Below are 19,511 nucleotides of genomic sequence, written 5' to 3' on the forward strand. Positions count from 1 at the left end.
CCCAATTCCCCCCCCCAGCGCCTCCCACCCCTCCCCAAGCCCCCCCCTTCCCCCCTCAAGAACCAGCCAAGCCACGTCTTAACCAAACCCCCCCAAAAAAACCCCACCGTCGCTTTATTGACCAAAAAGCGCCCCCCCTAGAAGTTTTGGGGAAACCCCCCCCCACCCCCTGCCCCCTCAGGGGTCCCGTTCCCTCTTGACGCGGACGTCGCCGGCCAAGATGGCGGCGATTTCGCCCTGCATGAAGGCCCAGGGGAGGCCGGATCCGGCCAGGGGACAACGGCCCCCGCTGGGACAGTGCACCTCCCCGCCGGCACCCCGCGCGCGGATGGCGCGGCGGGCGCAGGGGAAGCAGAACCGGTGAGCCGGCACCGACGGGCACTGCACGAAGTGGGTGTCCTCCAACCGCTGCCGGCACAGACCGCAACACAACGTCGGCGACGCCGAATCTTCCGCCGGGCGATGAGAGGCGGGAGGTTCCTCGGCCGCGGTTTCGTTCGGTGGGTGCTGACGATGCGGTCGAGGTTCATCCGGCTCCGGCGAAGCTTTGCGGCGGCGACGCGGTGGCGGAGGAGGGTGCTGCTGAGGCAAGGCTTCGGGCGCCGGCGGGTGGCGGAAGAAGCGGACGGCTTCGGTGAAGAGTTCGCCGAGCAGCCGCCAATCGCCGCTGCCCTGGCGCTTCTCGTACTCCAGGTATTTGTAACCGGAGGAAATGGCTTTGCCGGGCGCCCGTAGGCAGTCCTGGAACATTTGCTTCGCCAGGCCCAGCACGCCGGCGTAGACGCTGCCGGAGCCGCAGGGATATTCGGCGAAAAGCTTCAATTCGAACTCGAAGCCGGGCCGGGGCGCGGCGTCGAAGGCGAAGACCCGTCCCACCAAAGCGTGATCCTTACGAAAGCGGACGTTGAAGGGAGCGCAGCCGGCAAGGGCGGCCAGGCGTTCCCGCACCGCCGGCGGTTTCCCCGGCCAGTCCTCGGCGCGGCCGCGCATGGCTTCGCTCAGCTCCGCGAGGCACTCGGCGCCGCGCGGGCGGCACGGTACCGGCAACGGCGGGCCGCGGCGCTCGGCTGTCACCTCCTCGGAGCGGCACGGCCCTTCGGGCAGACTCGGCATCGGAGCGTCGCGGTGCCGGGTTTCGGCGTGGCTGTGCCGGAGTCGTCGGGCGGCCTCCAGCAATGGTTCGATACGGTTGGCGCCCTCGAAGTTGACGCAACCGCGGCAGACGGCCTCGCTGAAGTCCCACACCACGGCCCAGGGCATCTTGGGCAGGTCGCACAGGTAGCACCACTGTCGCCGCCACGACATGGCGGGGCCGCCGGGACCCCCTCCTCGGCGAGACCCTTGGGTGGGGGCCCTCTGCGCAGAGACCCCCTCAGACGGTCCCTTCGGGGGTCCCCCTCAGCACAAACCCCCCCTCGGAGGGGTCCCCCCCTCAGCACACACCCCCCCCCCCAGCAGGTCCGTCCCCCCCACCAGCACCCTCACAGAGGGTCCCCCCTCAGCACACCCCCCACCCAGAGGACCCCCCCCCTCAGCAGCTCCCCCCTCAGCCAGTCCCCTCGGGGCTCCCCCCTCAGCACTCCCCCCCCCCCCCCCGAGGGCCTCCCCTCAGCACAACCCCCCTCGGGGCTCCCCCCTCAGTACAGTCTCCTCGTAGGGGGGCCCCCCTCAACACACCCCCCGTCAGAGGGCCCCCCCTCAACACCCCCCTCCTCAGCACAAACCCCCCTCAGAGGGCCCCCCTCAGCACAAACCCCCCTCAGAGAGACCCCCCTCAACATAACTCCCCTCAGAGAGACCCCCTCAGCATAACTCCCCTCAGAGGGCCCCCCCTCAACACCCCCCCCCCCCCTCAGAGGGCTCCCCCTCAGTACAACCCCCCCTCAGAGGGCCCCCCTCAGCACAACCCCCCCGCCCCCAAGAATGCCTCCCCCCTCACAGGCCTTCCCCCCAACACTGCCCCCCGCCCTCAGCACAACCCCCCTCACACAAACCCCCCCCCGTACCCCCCCAACTCACCCACCGGCCGCTCGCACCTTAAAGGGGCCGCCGGAGCGCGGGGAGACGGGAAGGGACGGAGGAAAGGGGGAACGACACGGCACTGCGCCTGCGCGGGACGGCGAGCTGCCAGTGCGCCTGCGCGGGCGCCTGCGTAGGAGAAGGCGGCTGCGCAGGAGCGTGGGGCGGGGGGGTGGGTGTGGAAGGGGCATAGCGCATGCGCGCGAAGGTGCGGGCGGAGAGCGGGAGGAGCAGGTGGGCGTGGCCGCGGGGCGGTGTAGGGGCGTCCCGAGGACCGGCGGGGGCGGGGCGACACCCCATTGGCCACGCCCCCATGACCATATACGCCCTGGCCACGCCCCCATGACCACGCCCCCCGGCTGCCGGTGCTCGGGCGGTGCCGCCGCCTGTGCCCCATGGCGGCCCCGGTGGGAGTGGGGCTGTGCGAGGGCCACCGGGGGAGGGTTGGCATCACGGGCATCCCTCCGGGCTCCCCCCTCCGTGACCACTGAGATCCCTCCCGGACACCCCCGACCCAAACCCCCCGGGCACATCCCTGGGTCTCCACACCCCCACCCCCCGGGAACCCCCCCGTGACGGGACTGGGGGGGCCGGGAGAAACCGGAGGTGGAGGGAGCGGACCGGGAGCATCGGGGATCCCGGCCCCGGTAACGGTGAGGGGAGGCAGAGCTGGGGTATGGGGGCTATAGGGGCTATAGGGGGGTGGGTATGGGGGCTATAGGGGCTGGAGAGCTATAGGAGCAGTGGGTATGGGGGCTATAGGGGCTGGAGAGCTATAGGGGGGTGGGTATGGGGGCTATAGGGGCTGGGGGCTATAGGAGCAGTGGGTATGGGGGCTATAGGGGCTGGGGGCTATAGGAGCAGTGGGTATGGGGGCTATAGGGGCTATAGGATCTATGGGGAGCTGGGTATGGGGGCTATAGGGGCTGGAGAACTATAGGGGCAGTGGGTACGGGGGCTATAGGGGCTATAGGGGCTATAGGGGGGTGGGTATGGGGGCTATAGGGGCTGGGGAGCTATAGGAGCAGTGGGTATGGGGGCTATAGGGGCTATAGGGTCTATGGGGAGGTGGGTATGGGGACTATAGGGGCTGGAGAGCTATAGGAGCAGTGGGTATGGGGGCTATAGGGGCTATAGGGGCAGTGGGTACGGGGGCTATAGGGGCTGTGGAGCTATAGGAGCAGTGGGCATGGGGGCTATAGGGGCTATAGGAGCTATAGGAGCAGTGGGTATGGAGGCTATAAGGGCTGGGGGCTATAGGGGTAGTGGGTATGGGGGCTATAGGGGCTATAGGGGCTATAGGGGCAGTGGGTATGGGGGCTATAGGGGCTGGGGGCTATAGGGACTGGGGTTACAGGGGCTGTGCATACGGGGGCTGGAGGGGCCAGGGGCTGTGGGTATGGGGGTGTAGGAGCTGTGGGTATGGGGGTGTAGGGGCTGGGCTATAGGGGGCTGGGGGGCCTATGGGCATCTATAGGGGCTGGAGGAGGGAGGCGGGGCCCCACGGGGGGGGGAGGGGGGAGAGCGAGGACAACCCCGCCCTCGTGTGATGGTCCCGCCCTCGTTGCTGGGGTCGTTGCCATGGCAACGGAGTTGCTACCCAGGTGATGGAGGTGTTGCCATGGGGCTGGGGCTGTTGCTAGGTTCGTTGCCGTGGCAACGGAGGTGGTACCCCAGGCACCCGGGTCGTTGCTGGGGTTGGGGGTCATCACCGGGGTCGTTGCCATGACGCCGGCTTTTTGGACCTGGCCGCGCCCCCCCGGTTGCCATGGTTACGAGACACGGGGGGAGGGGGAGGGGCGGTTACTGTGCCAACGGGCCCACGCCGTTGCTATGGGAACGGGGCGGGAGGTGCGTGGGGAAACTGAGGCACGGGGGGGAGCCGGGGGCGGGGGTTACCCTCACCCCCCTCTCGACCCCGTTGCACCCCCCCCCCCAGGGATGCGGGAGCGTCCTGCGTGGGGCAGGGGGGCCCCACGGCCCCGCCCACTCTGGCTCCGCCCACTCTGGCCACGCCCCTTCCGCGGCCTCGACCCCGCCCCTCTGGCCGCTGTCCGTGGTGCTGAACCAGCGCGGCCGCCCCCACACCGGGATCCCCCCCCCACCCCCCATCGGGACCCCCCCCCACCCCCCCATCGGGACCCTCCCACCCCACACCGGGACCCTCCCACCCCACCCCGGGACCCCCCACACCCCACCCCAGGACCCCCCCCCCCGCCCCAGACCGGGACCCCCCCCCCACCCCCCACCGGGACCCCTCCATACCCCACCCCAGGACCCTCCCACCCCACACCGGGACCCCCCCACACCCCACCCTAGGACCCTCCCACCCCACCCCGGGACCACCCCCCCGCTCCACCGCCCCCCCACCCCTCCCCGCAACACCAAGACCCCCCCACTCCCCCGGGACCCCCCACCCCAAAGCCAGCCCCCCCCCCCCCCAGGACCCCTCCATCCCACGTCCCCCAGCCCCCCGTCCCACGCCAGCCCCGCGGACGCCTCGCACCCAACCGTCGCCGTCTTGGGTGCTCCCGGCGCTTTGGGTGCCTTCACCGCCGCTCCCAGTTTTACCGGCAGCGAGTTGTTGGCCATCGGCGCTGCCTTGAACATCTCGGCCGGTTGTGGCTACAGCCCGGCGCTGGCCGTCAACCTCTCGGCTTCCTACGCAAACCATGCGGTTGCCGGCCCGGTGGCCACCACCTTTGCCTTGGGTTCATTGGCCACCGCCAACGGTTATTTGGCCCCGGTGGCCACCGCTTCCTTGGTGGTGGCCACTGGTTTGGTTTTTGGCACCTGAGAAGCCGGTTGAGGGCATCGAGGAGCTGGTGGAGATCGTGGTGCTGGAGAACGTGGTGGGCGCCATCCTGGGCAAGGGGGGGGGAAGACCTCGGTGGAGTTCCAGGAGCTGACGGGTGCCTGGATCCAGATCGCCAAGAAGGGTGACTTCATCCCCGGCACCCGCAAAGTCACCATCACGGGGCCCCCGGCCGCTGCCCAAGCCGCCCAGTATCTCCAACGCGTCACCCACGAGCAGGGCATGAGGGCCACCGACCCGCCCGAAGTGGGCTGGGGTGGCCCGTGGGCATGGTGGCATCTCCAAAGGTTCCTTGGGTGGCCAACGGCTGTGGCGTTGGCACCCATGGTGGCATCTCGTGGGGGGTGCCTTTGGGTGGCACCCATGGGCACCCCCGACCTGGGGTGGCCCTGTCACACCCCCCCCCCCATATTTGGGTGCCCCCCCCAAGGGGAAGGTTTGGGGGGGGTTTGGGGGTCCAAGGAGGGGTGGGGGGCACCAACCCCCCCCCCCTTTGGGGTGCCCCCCCGTGAGGGCTGGTTTTAGGGTCCCCCCTGAATCAGGGTCTTTTGGGGGGGGGTTCGTTGTCCCCCTCCAATTTGGGGTGACCCCCAAAAGGGGGGGGACCCCTCCATGGGGCAGTTCCTCCCCCCATCATGCCGCGGGGACCCCTGGGGTGCTCCTACACCCCCCCCCGGCTCTATCGCGATATACAGCCTCTGTGTGTGCTCATCGCGATCAACCCTCCCGGGAGCCCCGCCCCACCCCCGACCTCGGCATCTCCTTCCTCCGTGTCGCGACATCTATCGCGATCCCCTCCCCCTCCCACCTCCGCGCCAGCCCCTTCCTCGGGGCACTCCCTGTGTCGCAACATCCCCCTCCCTGATAGCCTGTCTGCTGGGACATCCCCCCTCTATCGTGATACCCTCTCTCTCTATCACGATAGCCCCTATAGATACTCCAGGACTCCCTGGGGGACACACCCGTGGGGACACCAGCCGTGGCCACAGGGACACCCAAGGGTGCCATCGGCAGTCCCCAGGGTGCCACCGAAGATGGGCACAGAGCCTCTGGAGAAGCTCCTGGTCCCCATGGTGCCACCAAGGGTGCTCATGGTGCCATCAACGGTCCCCAGGGTGCCATCGATGGTCCCCAAGGTGCCACCAAGGACGGCCATGGTGCCATCAGCAAGGACCATGGTCCTCGGGGTGCCATCGATGGTCCCCAAGGTGCCACCAAGGACACCCATGCTGCCACTGACAGTGCCCACGGTCCCCAGGGTGCCACCAAAGACGGGCATGGGGCCACCGGAGAAGCCCCTGGTCCTCACAATGTCATAAACCATCCCCATGGTGCCACCAAAGATGCTCATGGTGCCCTCAGTGAGGACCATGGTCCCCACAGTGCCACCAAAGGCTCTCGGCAGATGCCTGCTGCACTGAGCCCCATGGACAGCCCCACGGATGGCCCCATGGATGGCCCCATGGACAGCCCCAGAGATGGCCCCACGGATGGCCCCACGGACAGACCCATGGATGAACCCATGGATGGATGCATGGACAGAGCCATGGATGGATCCATGGATGGATCCACGGATGGCCCCACAGATGGACCCACGGATGGACCCATGGCCAGACCCACAGATGAACCCATGGACGGCCCCACGGATGGCCCCACGGATGGCCCCACAGATGGCCCCACGGACAGCCCCACGGACACAGTCTGCCCCCCAGGGCGGGTTGGGGGCAGCAGGGGCGGGTGGTTATATTTTCCCTCACCCCATTTTTTTGGGGGGGCCGACCCCCCCTCCCCTCCCCCCATTCCAGGGGGATTTGAGACCTTGGGGCCGCCCCCTTCCCCCCCATTTCAGGGTCGGGGGGGGGGTCACGAGGTCCTTCCCCTCCCCCCCAGTCTATCCCTGGTTAATTAAACTGGTCCAAGGCTCAGTTGCCCCACACCTTGTCTGAGCCCCCCCCCCCCAAATCTGGGGCCCCCCCAATCTGTGCCCCCCCCCCCGTATGAATGGGGCGGGGGCGCTGGAGTTATCAATGGGAGGGGGCGGGGCCACGCCGCTGTCAATGAAAAGGGGGCGGGGCCAGGCGGGGTTCGCGAGAAGGGGCGGGGCCTCGCCCGGCATCGTCGAACTCGCGGCTTCTTTCCAGCAGGGGGCGCCACAGGGGCGGGTGGCTCCTCCCCTTCCTAAGGGGTCTGATTGACAGCCGCAGCAACCAGTGGTTCCGCGGAGATGGGAGGCGGGCTCCGCCTGACAGCCAATAGCAGCGGGATACTGGAGGGCGGGGGGTGTGTGTGTGTGTGTGAAGCGCCTAACGGCCTCTTGGAGTGAGGCGGGGCGAGAGGTGACGGGCTGCGGCGAGAACCAATGAGACGGCTTGGCTGAGCGTGATCGACCAATGGCACCGGGGGTAGGGCTGCGAGGGGGCGGGGCTGAGGCTGAGGCGGCGGCGGCGGAGCGCGGCGGGCGGCGAGCGGTGAGCGGGGCCGGGGCCGGTGCGGGGTCCCGGGCCGGTGACCGTCCGGAGGGGCTCTCCGGTCCCCCGCGATTCCCCCAGCGGCCGAGCTTTCCCCGGTATCTACCGCCTAAACAGCCCCCCCCGGGCCTGGTTCCCCCCCCCCTGCCCCCGGCCCCCCCCGGTGTCCCTCAGAGCAGAACCCCAGGGCCTGGGCTCCCCCAAACTGCCCCCCCCAAACTGCCCCCCCCAGGGCCTGGGCTCCCCCAAACTGCCCCCCCAAACAGCCCCCCCCAGGGCCTGGGCTCCCCCAAACTGCCCCCCCAAACAGCCCCCCCCAGGGCCTGCCCCCCCCCCAAGGCCTGGGCCCCCCCTTGCTCCCCCAAACAGCCCCCCCCCCAGCCCTGGGCTCCCCCAAACTGCCCCCCCCAAACTGCCCCCCCCAGGGCCTGCCCCCCCCCCCAAGGCATGGGCTCCCCCAAACAGCCCCCCCCTCCAGTTCCCCCCCCCATAGCTGATGCCCCCTCGTCCTACCCCCCCCTCCATCAGTGCACCCCAAAAATCCGTTCCCCCTCCCCATGCACCCACCACCCCAGAATCCACCCTAACGCCCCCCTCCCTGAGCCGCTTGGACCTGGGTCCCCTTTCCCAGGGGGTGCCCCCCCCCACTTCCCCCTTCTCTTCCATCTCCTGGGGGTGCCCCCCCCCCAGATCCCCAGCGCCATGGCGGAGCCGCGGTACCTGCAGGCCGACTGCGCCTTCCGGCACGGGGGACACACCGTCCGGCTGACCCTCACCCGCTCGATGCTGGACGTGGAGGTGGAGGCTCATCTCACCGCCGACCAGTGGAGGGGGGAGTTTGACGCCGCCTGTGAGTCCTGGGGAGGGGGGGAAAGAATTGAGGGGTTCCCCCCCCCCCCAACCGACCGACCCCCCCCCCCCCCTCTTCGCAGTCATCGAGGACCTGACTCACAAAACGGGGAATTTCAAGCAATTTGGCATTTTTTGCAGCATGCTGGAGTCGGCGCTGATGCAGGTGAGGCCGGTGCCGTCCCCCCCCGCACCTCTCCACGCCGTTTTGGGGCGGGGGGGGGCGTCCCACCGAGCCCCCCCGCCCCCTTAACTTTTCCCCTACCGCAGAGCAGCGAGTCCGTCAGCCTGGAGCTCCTCACCTACGCCGACCTGGAGACCCTGCGCAGCCGGAAAACGGGGGCGATCGCCCGGCCCCCAACTTCTGCCGCCTCCCCGCTCAGCGCCAAACGTTACCTCATCCTCGTCTACTCCGTCGAGTTCGACAGGTGACGGGGCTGGGGGGGGACGACACCGAGCGGGGGGGACGCGGCGGGGGGGGACACACACGCACGCACCCCCCCACGACACGGCCGTGTGTGTCCCGTCCCCCCCCAGGATCCACTACCCGCTGCCGCTGCCCTACGCGGGGAGGTCGGATCCTGCCGCGCTGCGCAGGCTGGTACGGGAGCTGAGGGAGGAGCTGGCGCAACTCCGGGCTCGGCACGGGGAGGATCGCCGAAACGCCGAGATCCGGCACCTGCGGGAAGAGTGAGCGGGGCCGGCGTTACCGGGAAGGGTTCGGGGGATCCCCGCCTGGAGACCCCCCCCCCCTCCTAAAACTCCCCCCCTCACCTCGGGGTCCCCCGACAGGCTGCAGCGGGCGCTGGAAGAGAAGCGGGCGGCGGAAGCGACGCTGCGGGCGTCGCGGCGAGAGCCGGGTGACGGGACGGCGACGGAGACCGCGGCTCTGCGACGAGCGACGCGCCGGTTGGAGGACGAGCTGCTACGGGAAAAAACCCGGCACCGACGCGAGCAGCGGCAGTTGGCCGCGGAGGTGGGGTGCCGGTAACGGGGCGGTTGGGGGGCACTGCCGGCGGTTGGGGGGCGCTGCCGGCGGTTCGGGGGTGCTGCCGGCGGCGCGGCGAACCTTTCCCTCCCCGTCGCAGCTTGCGGAGGCGAAGGCGTCGGAGCGGAGGCTGCAGCTGCAGGTGAAGAGCCTGACGGCCGAGCTGGCTTCCTGCAAGAGGGGGTGAGGCCGGGGTAGAAGAGGGGGGGTCCCGGGGGTGTGGGGGGGGTGTGTGTGTCCCCCCTCACGGCGCTTGTCCCCTCGGCAGCCGCCGGTCGCCCGCCGGCACGATTCCTCGCCCCCAGGAGCGCCGGTCCCTCTCCGGCACCCGGCACCCGTCGCGTTCGGCGTCCCGGGAGAGTCGTGGCGGCAGCCAGGGTCGCCCCCCGCCGCGGTCCCCGTCGCCTGCAGGTGGGGGACGCGTGGGGACACGCACGGGGGGGTGACGGACCCACACGGACACGGTTCGCCCCCCCCCCCTCCCCACCCCGACGCCATCTTCCCATCCCCGCCAGGCTCCCGCCCGCCGCGTTTCGACCCCACCGCCTTCGTCAGGGCCCGGCAGCGCCGGCAGAAGGAGGCCGAGCTCAAAAAGTCAGCGGTGACACCGGGCTTGTCCCCGTCCCCGTCCCCTCCCTTCTCTCGGGGTGAGGGGGGGGCTCCCCCGCCCCCCCTTAACCCCCCTCCCCCCCCCCCAACCTCACCACCGTCACCCTTGGGTGCAGCCAGCGGCGCGGGGCGGCTTTCGGCAGCGCCAGCCCGGCAAGGAGCCGCGGGCGCAGCTCCTCGGGTAAGCGGGGAGCGCGAGGGGGTGGGCGGGGTGGGGGCACCCACTGGGTGCTGGGGTTCGCCCCCCCCAACCCCGTTTCTCCCCACAGCCGAAAGTTTCCGGAGCCGGCGCTCGGCGGCGATGAGCTCCGGCAGCGACGCTGATGAGCGCCCTGAACCCCTGCCCCCCAGGTAACCAGCGGGGTGGGTGCAGGGTGGGGTGGGGGGGGCACCCTGACCCCCCCCCCAGCACCCCTTAACCCCCCCCCCCCCAATTCCTCGGACAGGAGGGCAACCCGCACCCGGAGACCCCTGAGCGCCTCGTCCTGCAACGGCCCCGGCGTGGTGAGAACCTCGCCCCCCACCCCGTTTGCGGGTCCCCCCTGCACCCCAAAGCGGGGTGAGCGCGGTGGGGGGGTGCACTGCCCCCGCTGGGTGCCACCCTCACCCCCCCCCTCCACCCCCAAGGCCTCTTGCCCGGCCGCCGGCCACAAGCCGTCCGCAGGCAACGCCGCCGGCAAACGCCCCGGTAAAGGTGAGCCCCCCCACCCTGCAACCCTCCCCCCTACATTTTTGGGGTGCCCCACCCCCCTCCCAGCCTGATTTTGGCTTTTTTTACCCCATTTTCTCCTGCTCCCCCCCCCCCTCAGAGAACCGTTACGAGGAGCCCTCGGCTGAGCTGGCCGAGATCGACGCCCGGCTGCAGGCGCTGCAGGAGTACATGGACAGCCTGGACACCTGCACGTGACCCCCCCGGGGACCCCAAACCCCCCCGGGGACCCCCAGACCCTCCCCTGGGGACTCTCCCCATGTCCCCAGAGGTGACAGTGCTGGCATGGGGTGGGGGGAACATCGTCCCCCCAAATAAACCCTCGTGTGGCCCCCACGGCGTGTCCTGTGTCTTGAAGGGGGGGGTGTCGTGTGTGTGTGTGTGTGTCCCCCCCCGTCACCGTCCCCTCATCCCACTGCTGGGGACGCCGATGACACGCGCGACGCGGCGCAGGCCACCGGTCCCATCCCCTGGGGCCACCCCGGAGCTCGACGGCCACCGCGAAGTGACGCCCCCCCCCACCCTGACACCCCCCGGGTGTCCCCACCGAGCCCCCCCCGGGCTGTGCCACCATCACCGGAGATTTATTGATTCCCGCGTCACGCGACGCGGCGGCGTTTGGGGACGACGCCACCCCAGGGGCGCGCGCGGTTTGGCGGGGAGGGGGGTGGGGGGGGTGCGGGCGTCATCTTCGGGGACAACTCGGGGTTCCGCAGCCGCGCCGGTGGGTGACCTCGAATGACGCCGCCGGTTCCCGCCGTTGCGTCAGAGCGCCGGCAGCTCCCCGCGGATGTCGGGCAAGAGGCGACAAGCGGCGACGATGTCGACGGTGGCGGCCACGGCGCGCAGGTCGCGACGAGCCAGGCGCAGGCAGTGAGCGGCGGCGGCCGCCGTCGCCTGCGCCCGCCCCAGGGCCCCCCCGAGCCCCCCCAGATGCCGGGCGGCGTTGCCGTAACTCTGCCGTAGGGCGCCGCCGACCGCTCCCCGGAGCCGTCCCGAACCTTCCCGCAGCCGTTGCTGTAACAGCGAGGGGCCCCCCCGGCCGTACCCCCAAACCGGCGCCGGTTCTTCCGGCGAAGCCTGGGGGGTCTTCGGCCTCTCGCCTCCCTCCTCCTCCTCCTCCTCCTCTTCCTCCTCCTCGGTTTCGGAGGCTTCGCCCGGCACTTTCAGCCCGGCACCGGGGAACCCCCCGCTCGCCCCCCGCGGCGGCTCCGGCTCTGAGTCGCTTTCGGAGGCTTCGCCCGGCACCACCCTGGGGGGGCGGGGGGCGGCCATGGCCTTGGGGGAAGGGGGGGGTGTGGGGGTGTGGGTCAGCGCCCCCCAAGTGCCCCCAACCTTTTTTTGGGGGGGGACACACACACGCACGCTCCGGGTTTGGCCCCGGGGTCCTGCGGAGTGTCTGCCCCCCCCCCCCCCCAATCCGTGCTCAGACCCCCCCACGGGGACCCCCAACCCCCCCCACGCCCACAGGGACCAACCCCACCCCACGGGGACCCCCAAACCCCCCTCCCACAGCCCCACGGGGACCGTCAGACCCCCCCCACGCCCATGGAGACTCCCCTCTGCCCCACGGGGACCCCCCCCATCCCACGGGGACCCCCCAAAACCCCCCCATACCCCACGGACCCCCCCCATAGCACCACGGGGACCCCCAAATCCCTCCACAGCCCCCCGGGGACCCCCTCACCCCACAGGGATCCCCCAAACCCCCCCATACCCCACGGCCCCCCCCCCTCCAGCCCCACGGAGAGCCCCCAAAACCCCCCCATACCCCACGGACCCCCCCCAGCCCCACGGGGACCCCCAAACCCCCCCCCCCCATCTCCCACCTCCTGCGCGGAGCCGCCGAAGGTCACATGACAGGCGGCCCCACGCGAGCGCCGCGTCACGTGGCACGGCCCGGCCGTCACCCGGAAGTGCCCTCACTCGGCATGGCGGGCCGGGCGTTGTCAGCCGATAGCGCATGCGCGGAGCAGCGGGGAAGGGCGTGCGCTCTGCCCCCTGGCGGCGGGAGGGGGAAGCGCGGCGGTGGGTGGCACTGGGGGGGCGGGGGGGAACTGGGAGGGACTGGGGGGGCCCTGGTGTCCCTTGTCCCCACCCCCCCACCCCCCCCCCCAGGCCCCATGTCCAGGGCTAAGGCCAGGCTCAGGCTTAGGCGCAGGCTTAGACCCAGGCTTAGGCGCAGGCCCAGGCCTAGACCCAGGCTTAGGTGCAGGCTTATGCCCAGGCTTAGGTGCAGGCCTAGGCCCAGGCTTAGGCTTAGGTGCAGGCCCAGGCCTAGACCCAGGCTTAGACCCAGGCTTAGGCGCAGGCCTAGACCCAGGCTTAGGCTCAGGCTTAGGCCCAGGCCTAGACCCAGGCTTAGGTGCAGGCTTAGGCCCAGGCTTAGGCGCAGGCCCAGGCTTAGGCCCAGGCTTAGGTGCAGGCTTATGCCCAGGCTTAGGTGCAGGCCTAGGCCCAGGCTTAGGCTTAGGTGCAGGCCCAGGCCTAGACCCAGGCTTAGACCCAGGCTTAGGCGCAGGCCTAGACCCAGGCTTAGGCTCAGGCTTAGGCCCAGGCCTAGACCCAGGCTTAGGTGCAGGCTTAGGCCCAGGCTTAGGCGCAGGCCCAGGCTTAGGCCCAGGCTTAGGTGCAGGCTTATGCCCAGGCTTAGGTGCAGGCCTAGGCCCAGGCTTAGGCTTAGGTGCAGGCCCAGGCCTAGACCCAGGCTTAGGCCCAGGCTCAGGCTCAGGCGCAGGCGGCAGCTCAGCTGGAAGGGCACGGGGCCGGCGGCGTGCCACCCCTGGGGCCCCCAGCACCCATCCTGCTGGGTGCTGCGCACCAGCGCGGCCTCGCCCAGGCGGGGGGTTGGGCGTGCAGCACCCACGTCCCCAGAGCTGCCGCTCCACGGGCTGGCGTGGGACTGGGGCACCCATCCAGCACCCAGCCCTGCACCCCCAGCACCCCCAATGCCCAGCACCCAGCCCTGCACCCCCAGCACCCAGCACCCCCAGCACCCACCCCTGCCACCCCCCCAACACCCTCAGCACCCAGCACCCAGCCCTTCACCCCCCAGCACCCACCCCTGCCACCCCCCAGCACCCCCAGCACCCAGCCCTTCACCTCCCCCCAGCACCCAGCACCCAGCCCTGCCCCCCCCCCCCCCAGTACCCCCACCCTGGGGTGCCCCAGCGCCCCGACACCCGCAGGCGCGTGCTGCAGGAGCACAGGGACGTGGCGCTGGGGACGGGGCCACCGCGGCACGGGGACGTCACCCGCCACTGCCCCCCACCCCTGCACGTCCCTGTCCCCATGGAGGTCCCCAACCCCCCCAGATGTCCCCAGCCCCCCAGATGTCCCCAACCCCCCCAGATCTCCCCAACACCCTGGAGGTCCCCAACCCCCCCCCCCCAGATGTCCCCAGCACCCTGGGGGTCCCCAACCCTCAGATGTCCCCATGGAGGTCTCTGTGCCCCCGGATGTCCCCAACCCCTCCAGATGTCCCCAACCCCCCCAACATCCCTGTGCCCCCAGATGTCCCCAACCCCCCTGGAGGTCCCCAACGCCTTGGAGGTCCCTGGCCCCCCCGGGTGTCCCCAATGCTCTGGATGTCCCCAGCCCCCCAGATGTCCCCAACCCCCCTGGAGGTCCCCAATGTCCTGGAGGTCCCCAACGCCCCCAGATGTCCCCAGCCCCCCCAGATGTCCCCAGCACCCTGGGGGTCCCCAACCCTCAGATGTCTCCATGGAGGTCTCTGTGCCCCCTGGATGTCCCCAACCCCCCCAGATGTCCCCAATGCTCTGGACGTCCCCAGCCCCCCAGATGTCCCCAACCCCCCCAGATGTCCCCAACCCCTGGCTGTGTCCTGTCCCCCCCTCCCCCAGCACCCCAGGGTGGGGCTGGGGGTGCTCACGGGGGCCGGGGAAGGTGACGCAGGTGAGGGTGACGTCACCGGTGACCTCGAGGGGACAAGGGGACATCCCTGGGTGGGGGGTCCCTGGGTGGGGGGTCCCTGGGTGGGGGGTCCCAGCGGACGGGCGGGTCTGTGCCCAGTGACCCCCCCCCCCACTCTGACACATGCGCAGAGGGTGGCACCGTCACCCGTGTCCCCGTGGGGACCCCCCCCAGCCACCGCGTCCCCTGACCCCAGGGGGAGCTGCCAGGACCCCCCTGTCCCCGTGTTCCCCACATCCCCCCCATGTCCCCTGTGTCCCTCGTGGGGCCACAACCCCCCCCCGGCCTGTTATGGCCCCGTGTCCCCCCATGTCCCCCCCATGTCCCCTGTGTCCCATGTCCCCTCCACCCCCCGTGCCCCCTGCATCCCCCCGTGCCCTCCTTGTCCCCGTGTCCCCGTGTCCCCCCGTGTCCCCTGAACCCCCGTTAACCCTTTCCTGGGCGGGGGGGGGCAGAGCTGATTTTGGGGTAGCCCCCTCCCCATTTTTGGTGACAGGGAGGTGGCCAACCGGTGTCACCGGTGCTGGCCTGTGCCCGGGCCAGCAGGTCCCTCTGGCAGGAGCCACCAGCCACAGGAAGCGGTGATGTCATGGCGATGTCACAGCGATGGTGGCGGGCAGTGGCTGTACCCTGCAGCCGTTGGCACCGGGGGGGGGGGTGTGGGGGTGTGGGGGTGTCCCCCGTGTCCCCTGCATCCCTGATGTCCCCCGTGTCCCTGCGTCCCCATGTCCCCTCGGGTCTCCTGTAACCCCCGCACCCCCCAGCCCTGCACGTCCCCGCTGCCCCCCGTGTCCCCCCACGTCCCCCATGTCCCCTGCATCCCCCATGTCCCCCCATGTCCCCCCACATCCCTCGCATCCCCCGTGTCCCTGCTGTCCCCTGCATCCCCCGTGTCCCCCCATGTCCCCTGCATCCCCCGTGTCCCCCCATGTCCCCCAACATCCCCCGTGTCCCCCCACATCCCCTGCATCCCCCGTGTCCCCTTCGTCCCCTGCATCCCCCGTGTCCCCTTCGTCCCCTGTGTCCCCCCATGTCCCCTGCATCCCCCGTGTCCCCCCACATCCCCTGCATCCCCCGTGTCCCCCCATGTCCCCTGCATCCCCCATGTCCCCTCTGTCCCCCGTGTCCCCCCATGTCCCCCCACATCCCCTGCATCCCCCGTGTCCCCTTCATCCCCTGTGTCCCCCCATGTCCCCTGCATCCCCCATGTCCCCTTGGACCCCTGCATCCCCCTGTCCCCCCATCCCCCCCAATCCCCCCCCCCAGCCCCTGTCCCCAGGCTCCGTCCCCATCCCGGTGTCCCCCTGTCCCCAGCCCACACCCCGGTCCCTCCGTGGGGCTGGATCCGGCCGGGCGTTGCTGAGCCCTGACTCAGGACCAAGCTCCCGCCGGCGCAGCCGGAATTTCTGCCTGCTCCCCACCTAATTATTTCCTCCCGGCGGGGCAGCGGCGGGGCCGGATCCTGACCCCGTATAAAGGCGGCGCTGAACTGGCCCCAGGGACCGATGTGGCCGGAGGCCGGCGGGGATGGAGCCGGCGGCACTGCCCGGGGTAGGACGGGGACGGGGACGGGGACGGGAGGACACCAGGGGGTGGGGGGGGTGACCCTGGGGTGGCTTTGGGGGGGCGCTGGGGATGGAGAGGGTGCGGGGTCCCCAGTGTGCCCCAGTATAGACTGAGCTGTGGTGCCCAGTGTCCCCCAGTATAGACTGGCTAGGGTCCCCAGTGTCCCCCAGTATAGACTGAGCTGCGGTGCCCAGTGTGCCCCAGTATAGACTGAGCTGTGGTCCCCAGTGTCCCCCAGTATAGACTGAGCTGTGGTGCCCAGTGTCCCCCAGTATAGACTGGCTAGGGTCCCCAGTGTGCCCCAGTATAGACTGAGCTGTGGTGCCCAGTGTCCCCCAGTATAGACTGGCTAGGGTCCCCAGTGTGCCCCAGTATAGACTGGCTAGGGTCCCCAGTGTGCCCCAGTATAGACTGAGCTGTGGTGCCCAGTGTGCCCCAGTATAGACTGGCTAGGGTCCCCAGTGTGCCCCAGTATAGACTGAGCTGTGGTGCCCAGTGTGCCCCAGTATAGACTGAGCTGTGGTGCCCAGTGTGCCCCAGTATAGACTGGCTAGGGTCCCCAGTGTGCCCCAGTATAGACTGAGCTGTGGTGCCCAGTGTGCCCCAGTATAGACTGGCTAGGGTCCCCAGTGTGCCCCAGTATAGACTGAGCTGTGGTGCCCAGTGTCCCCCAGTATAGACTGGCTAGGGTCCCCAGTGTCCCCCAGTATAGACTGAGCTGCGGTGCCCAGTGTGCCCCAGTATAGACTGAGCTGTGGTCCCCAGTGTCCCCCAGTATAGACTGGCTAGGGTCCCCAGTGTGCCCCAGTATAGACTGAGCTGTGGTGCCCAGTGTCCCCCAGTATAGACTGGCTAGGGTCCCCAGTGTGCCCCAGTATAGACTGGCTAGGGTCCCCAGTGTGCCCCAGTATAGACTGAGCTGTGGTGCCCAGTGTGCCCCAGTATAGACTGGCTAGGGTCCCCAGTGTGCCCCAGTATAGACTGAGCTGTGGTGCCCAGTGTGCCCCAGTATAGACTGAGCTGTGGTGCCCGGTGTGCCCCAGTATAGACTGAGCTGTGGTGCCCAGTGTCCCCCAGTATAGACTGAGCTGCGGTCCCCAGTGTGCCCCAGTATAGACTGGCTAGGGTCCCCAGTGTGCCCCAGTATAGACTGAGCTGTGGTGCCCAGTGTGCCCCAGTATAGACTGGCTAGGGTCCCCAGTGTGCCCCAGTATAGACTGAGCTGTGGTGCCCAGTGTCCCCCAGTATAGACTGGCTAGGGTCCCCAGTGTGCCCCAGTATAGACTGAGCTGTGGTGCCCGGTGTGCCCCAGTATAGACTGAGCTGTGGTGCCCAGTGTCCCCCAGTATAGACTGAGCTGCGGTCCCCAGTGTGCCCCAGTATAGACTGTCTAGGGTCCCCAGTGTGCCCCAGTATAGACTGAGCTGTGGTGCCCAGTGTGCCCCAGTATAGACTGGCTAGGGTCCCCAGTGTGCCCCAGTATAGACTGAGCTGTGGTGCCCAGTGTCCCCCAGTATAGACTGAGCTGTGGTGCCCAGTGTCCCCCAGTATAGACTGGCTAGGGTCCCCAGTGTCCCCCAGTATAGACTGAGCTGTGGTGCCCAGTGTGCCCCAGTATAGACTGGCTAGGGTCCCCAGTGTCCCCCAGTATAGACTGAGCTGTGGTGCCCAGTGTGCCCCAGTATAGACTGGCTAGGGTCCCCAGTGTCCCCCAGTATAGACTGAGCTGTGGTGCCCAGTGTGCCCCAGTATAGACTGGCTAGGGTCCCCAGCGTGCCCCAGTATAGACTGAGCTGTGGTGCCCAGTGTGCCCCAGTATAGACTGGCTAGGGTCCCCAGTGTGCCCCAGTATAGACTGAGCTGTGGTGCCCAGTGTGCCCCAGTATAGACTGGCTAGGGTCCCCAGTGTCCCCAGTATAGACTGAGCTGTGGTGCCCAGTGTCCCCCAGTATAGACTGGCTAGGGTCCCCAGTGTGCCCCAGTATAGACTGAGCTGTGGTGCCCAGTGTGCCCCAGTATAGACTGGCTAGGGTCCCCAGTGTGCCCCAGTATAGACTGAGCTGTGGTGCCGTGTGCCCCAGTATAGACTGGCTAGGGTCCCCAGTGTCCCCCAGTATAGACTGAGCTGTGGTCCCCAGTGTCCCCCAGTATAGACTGGCTAGGGTCCCCAGTGTCCCCAGTATAGACTGGCTAGGGTCCCCAGTGTCCCCCAGTATAGACTGAGCTGTGGTGCCCAGTGTCCCCCAGTATAGACTGGCTAGGGTCCCCAGTATGCCCCAGTATAGACTGAGCTGTGGTGCCCAGTGTCCCCCAGTATAGACTGGCTAGGGTCCCCAGTGTGCCCCAGTATAGACTGAGCTGTGGTCCCCAGTGTCCCCAGTATAGACTGGCTAGGGTCCCCAGTGTCCCCAGTATAGACTGAGCTGTGGTGCCCAGTGTGCCCCAGTATAGACTGGCTAGGGTCCCCAGTGTGCCCCAGTATAGACTGAGCTGTGGTGCCCAGTGTGCCCCAGTATAGACTGGCTAGGGTCCCCAGTGTCCCCCAGTATAGACTGAGCTGTGGTCCCCAGTGTCCCCCAGTATAGACTGGCTAGGGTCCCCAATGTGCCCCAGTATAGACTGGCTAGGGTCCCCAGTGTCCCTCAGTATAGACTGAGCTGTGGTGCCCAGTGTCCCCCAGTATAGACTGGCTAGGGTCCCCAGTGTCCCCCAGTATAGACTGAGCTGTGGTGCCCAGTGTGCCCCAGTATAGACTGGCTAGGGTCCCCAGTGTGCCCCAGTATAGACTGAGCTGTGGTGCCCAGTGTGCCCCAGTATAGACTGGCTAGGGTCCCCAGTGTGCCCCAGTATAGACTGAGCTGTGGTGCCCAGTGTGCCCCAGTATAGACTGGCTAGGGTCCCCAGTGTGCCCCAGTATAGACTGAGCTGTGGTGCCCAGTGTGCCCCAGTATAGACTGGCTAGGGTCCCCAGTGTCCCCCAGTATAGACTGAGCTGTGGTGCCCAGTGTGCCCCAGTATAGACTGGCTAGGGTCCCCAGTGTCCCCCAGTATAGACTGAGCTGTGGTGCCCAGTGTGCCCCAGTATAGACTGGCTAGGGTCCCCAGTGTCCCCAGTATAGACTGGCTAGGGTCCCCAGTGTCCCCCAGTATAGACTGAGCTGTGGTGCCCAGTGTGCCCCAGTATAGACTGGCTAGGGTCCCCAGTGTCCCCCAGTATAGACTGAGCTGTGGTGCCCAGTGTCCCCAGTATAGACTGGCTAGGGTCCCCAGTGTCCCCAGTATAGACTGGCTAGGGTCCCCAGTGTGCCCCAGTATAGACTGAGCTGTGGTCCCCAGTGTCCCCCAGTATAGACTGAGCTGCGGTGCCCAGTGTCCCCCAGTATAGACTGGCTAGGGTCCCCAGTGTCCCCCAGTATAGACTGAGCTGTGGTGCCCAGTGTGCCCCAGTATAGACTGGCTAGGGTCCCCAGTGTGCCCCAGTATAGACTGAGCTGTGGTGCCCAGTGTCCCCCAGTATAGACTGGCTAGGGTCCCCAGTGTGCCCCAGTATAGACT

General features: G+C 68.9%; 3 protein-coding genes across 7 annotated transcripts; 1 reads left to right on the forward strand and 2 right to left on the reverse strand.

Annotated features, from left to right (window-relative positions):
• Positions 1 to 177: 177 nt before the first annotated feature.
• On the reverse strand, positions 178 to 2,256 carry IRF2BP1 (interferon regulatory factor 2 binding protein 1). 4 transcript variants are annotated; one of them, XM_054811468.1, is made up of 2 exons: positions 2,037 to 2,256; positions 178 to 1,356 (listed from the first exon to the last, which is right to left on the reverse strand). In XM_054811468.1, exons 1-2 carry the CDS (start codon positions 2,208 to 2,210, stop codon positions 178 to 180), a joined length of 1,353 nt encoding a protein of 450 aa, XP_054667443.1. In that variant the 5' UTR covers positions 2,211 to 2,256. The 4 variants fall into 4 exon arrangements, with proteins under 4 accessions (XP_054667443.1, XP_054667445.1, XP_054667444.1 ...); XM_054811470.1 differs by having other exon boundaries at positions 2,020 to 2,120; XM_054811469.1 differs by having other exon boundaries at positions 2,024 to 2,087.
• Positions 2,257 to 7,113: 4,857 nt separating this feature from the next.
• CCDC61 (coiled-coil domain containing 61) lies at positions 7,114 to 10,788 on the forward strand. 2 transcript variants are annotated; one of them, XM_054811454.1, is made up of 14 exons: positions 7,114 to 7,400; positions 7,993 to 8,152; positions 8,235 to 8,317; positions 8,422 to 8,579; positions 8,689 to 8,841; positions 8,944 to 9,127; positions 9,240 to 9,322; positions 9,408 to 9,550; positions 9,655 to 9,733; positions 9,865 to 9,929; positions 10,018 to 10,099; positions 10,195 to 10,252; positions 10,376 to 10,442; positions 10,558 to 10,788. In XM_054811454.1, exons 2-14 carry the CDS (start codon positions 8,005 to 8,007, stop codon positions 10,653 to 10,655), a joined length of 1,401 nt encoding a protein of 466 aa, XP_054667429.1. In that variant the 5' UTR covers positions 7,114 to 7,400; positions 7,993 to 8,004; the 3' UTR covers positions 10,656 to 10,788. The 2 variants fall into 2 exon arrangements, with proteins under 2 accessions (XP_054667429.1, XP_054667430.1); XM_054811455.1 differs by lacking the exon at positions 7,114 to 7,400 and having other exon boundaries at positions 8,018 to 8,152; positions 8,293 to 8,317; positions 10,558 to 10,726.
• A 213-nt stretch (positions 10,789 to 11,001) lies between these two features.
• On the reverse strand, positions 11,002 to 12,420 carry BLOC1S3 (biogenesis of lysosomal organelles complex 1 subunit 3). The gene is made up of 2 exons (XM_054811457.1): positions 12,287 to 12,420; positions 11,002 to 11,735 (listed from the first exon to the last, which is right to left on the reverse strand). The coding sequence occupies exon 2, from the start codon at positions 11,730 to 11,732 to the stop codon at positions 11,223 to 11,225; it is 510 nt and encodes a 169-aa protein (XP_054667432.1). The 5' UTR covers positions 11,733 to 11,735; positions 12,287 to 12,420; the 3' UTR covers positions 11,002 to 11,222.
• Between the last annotated feature and the right edge of the window lie 7,091 nt (positions 12,421 to 19,511).

The sequence above is a fragment of the Grus americana genome (assembly GCF_028858705.1).
Source record: "Grus americana isolate bGruAme1 chromosome 34 unlocalized genomic scaffold, bGruAme1.mat SUPER_34_unloc_2, whole genome shotgun sequence".
Taxonomy (NCBI): Eukaryota; Metazoa; Chordata; class Aves; order Gruiformes; family Gruidae; genus Grus; species Grus americana.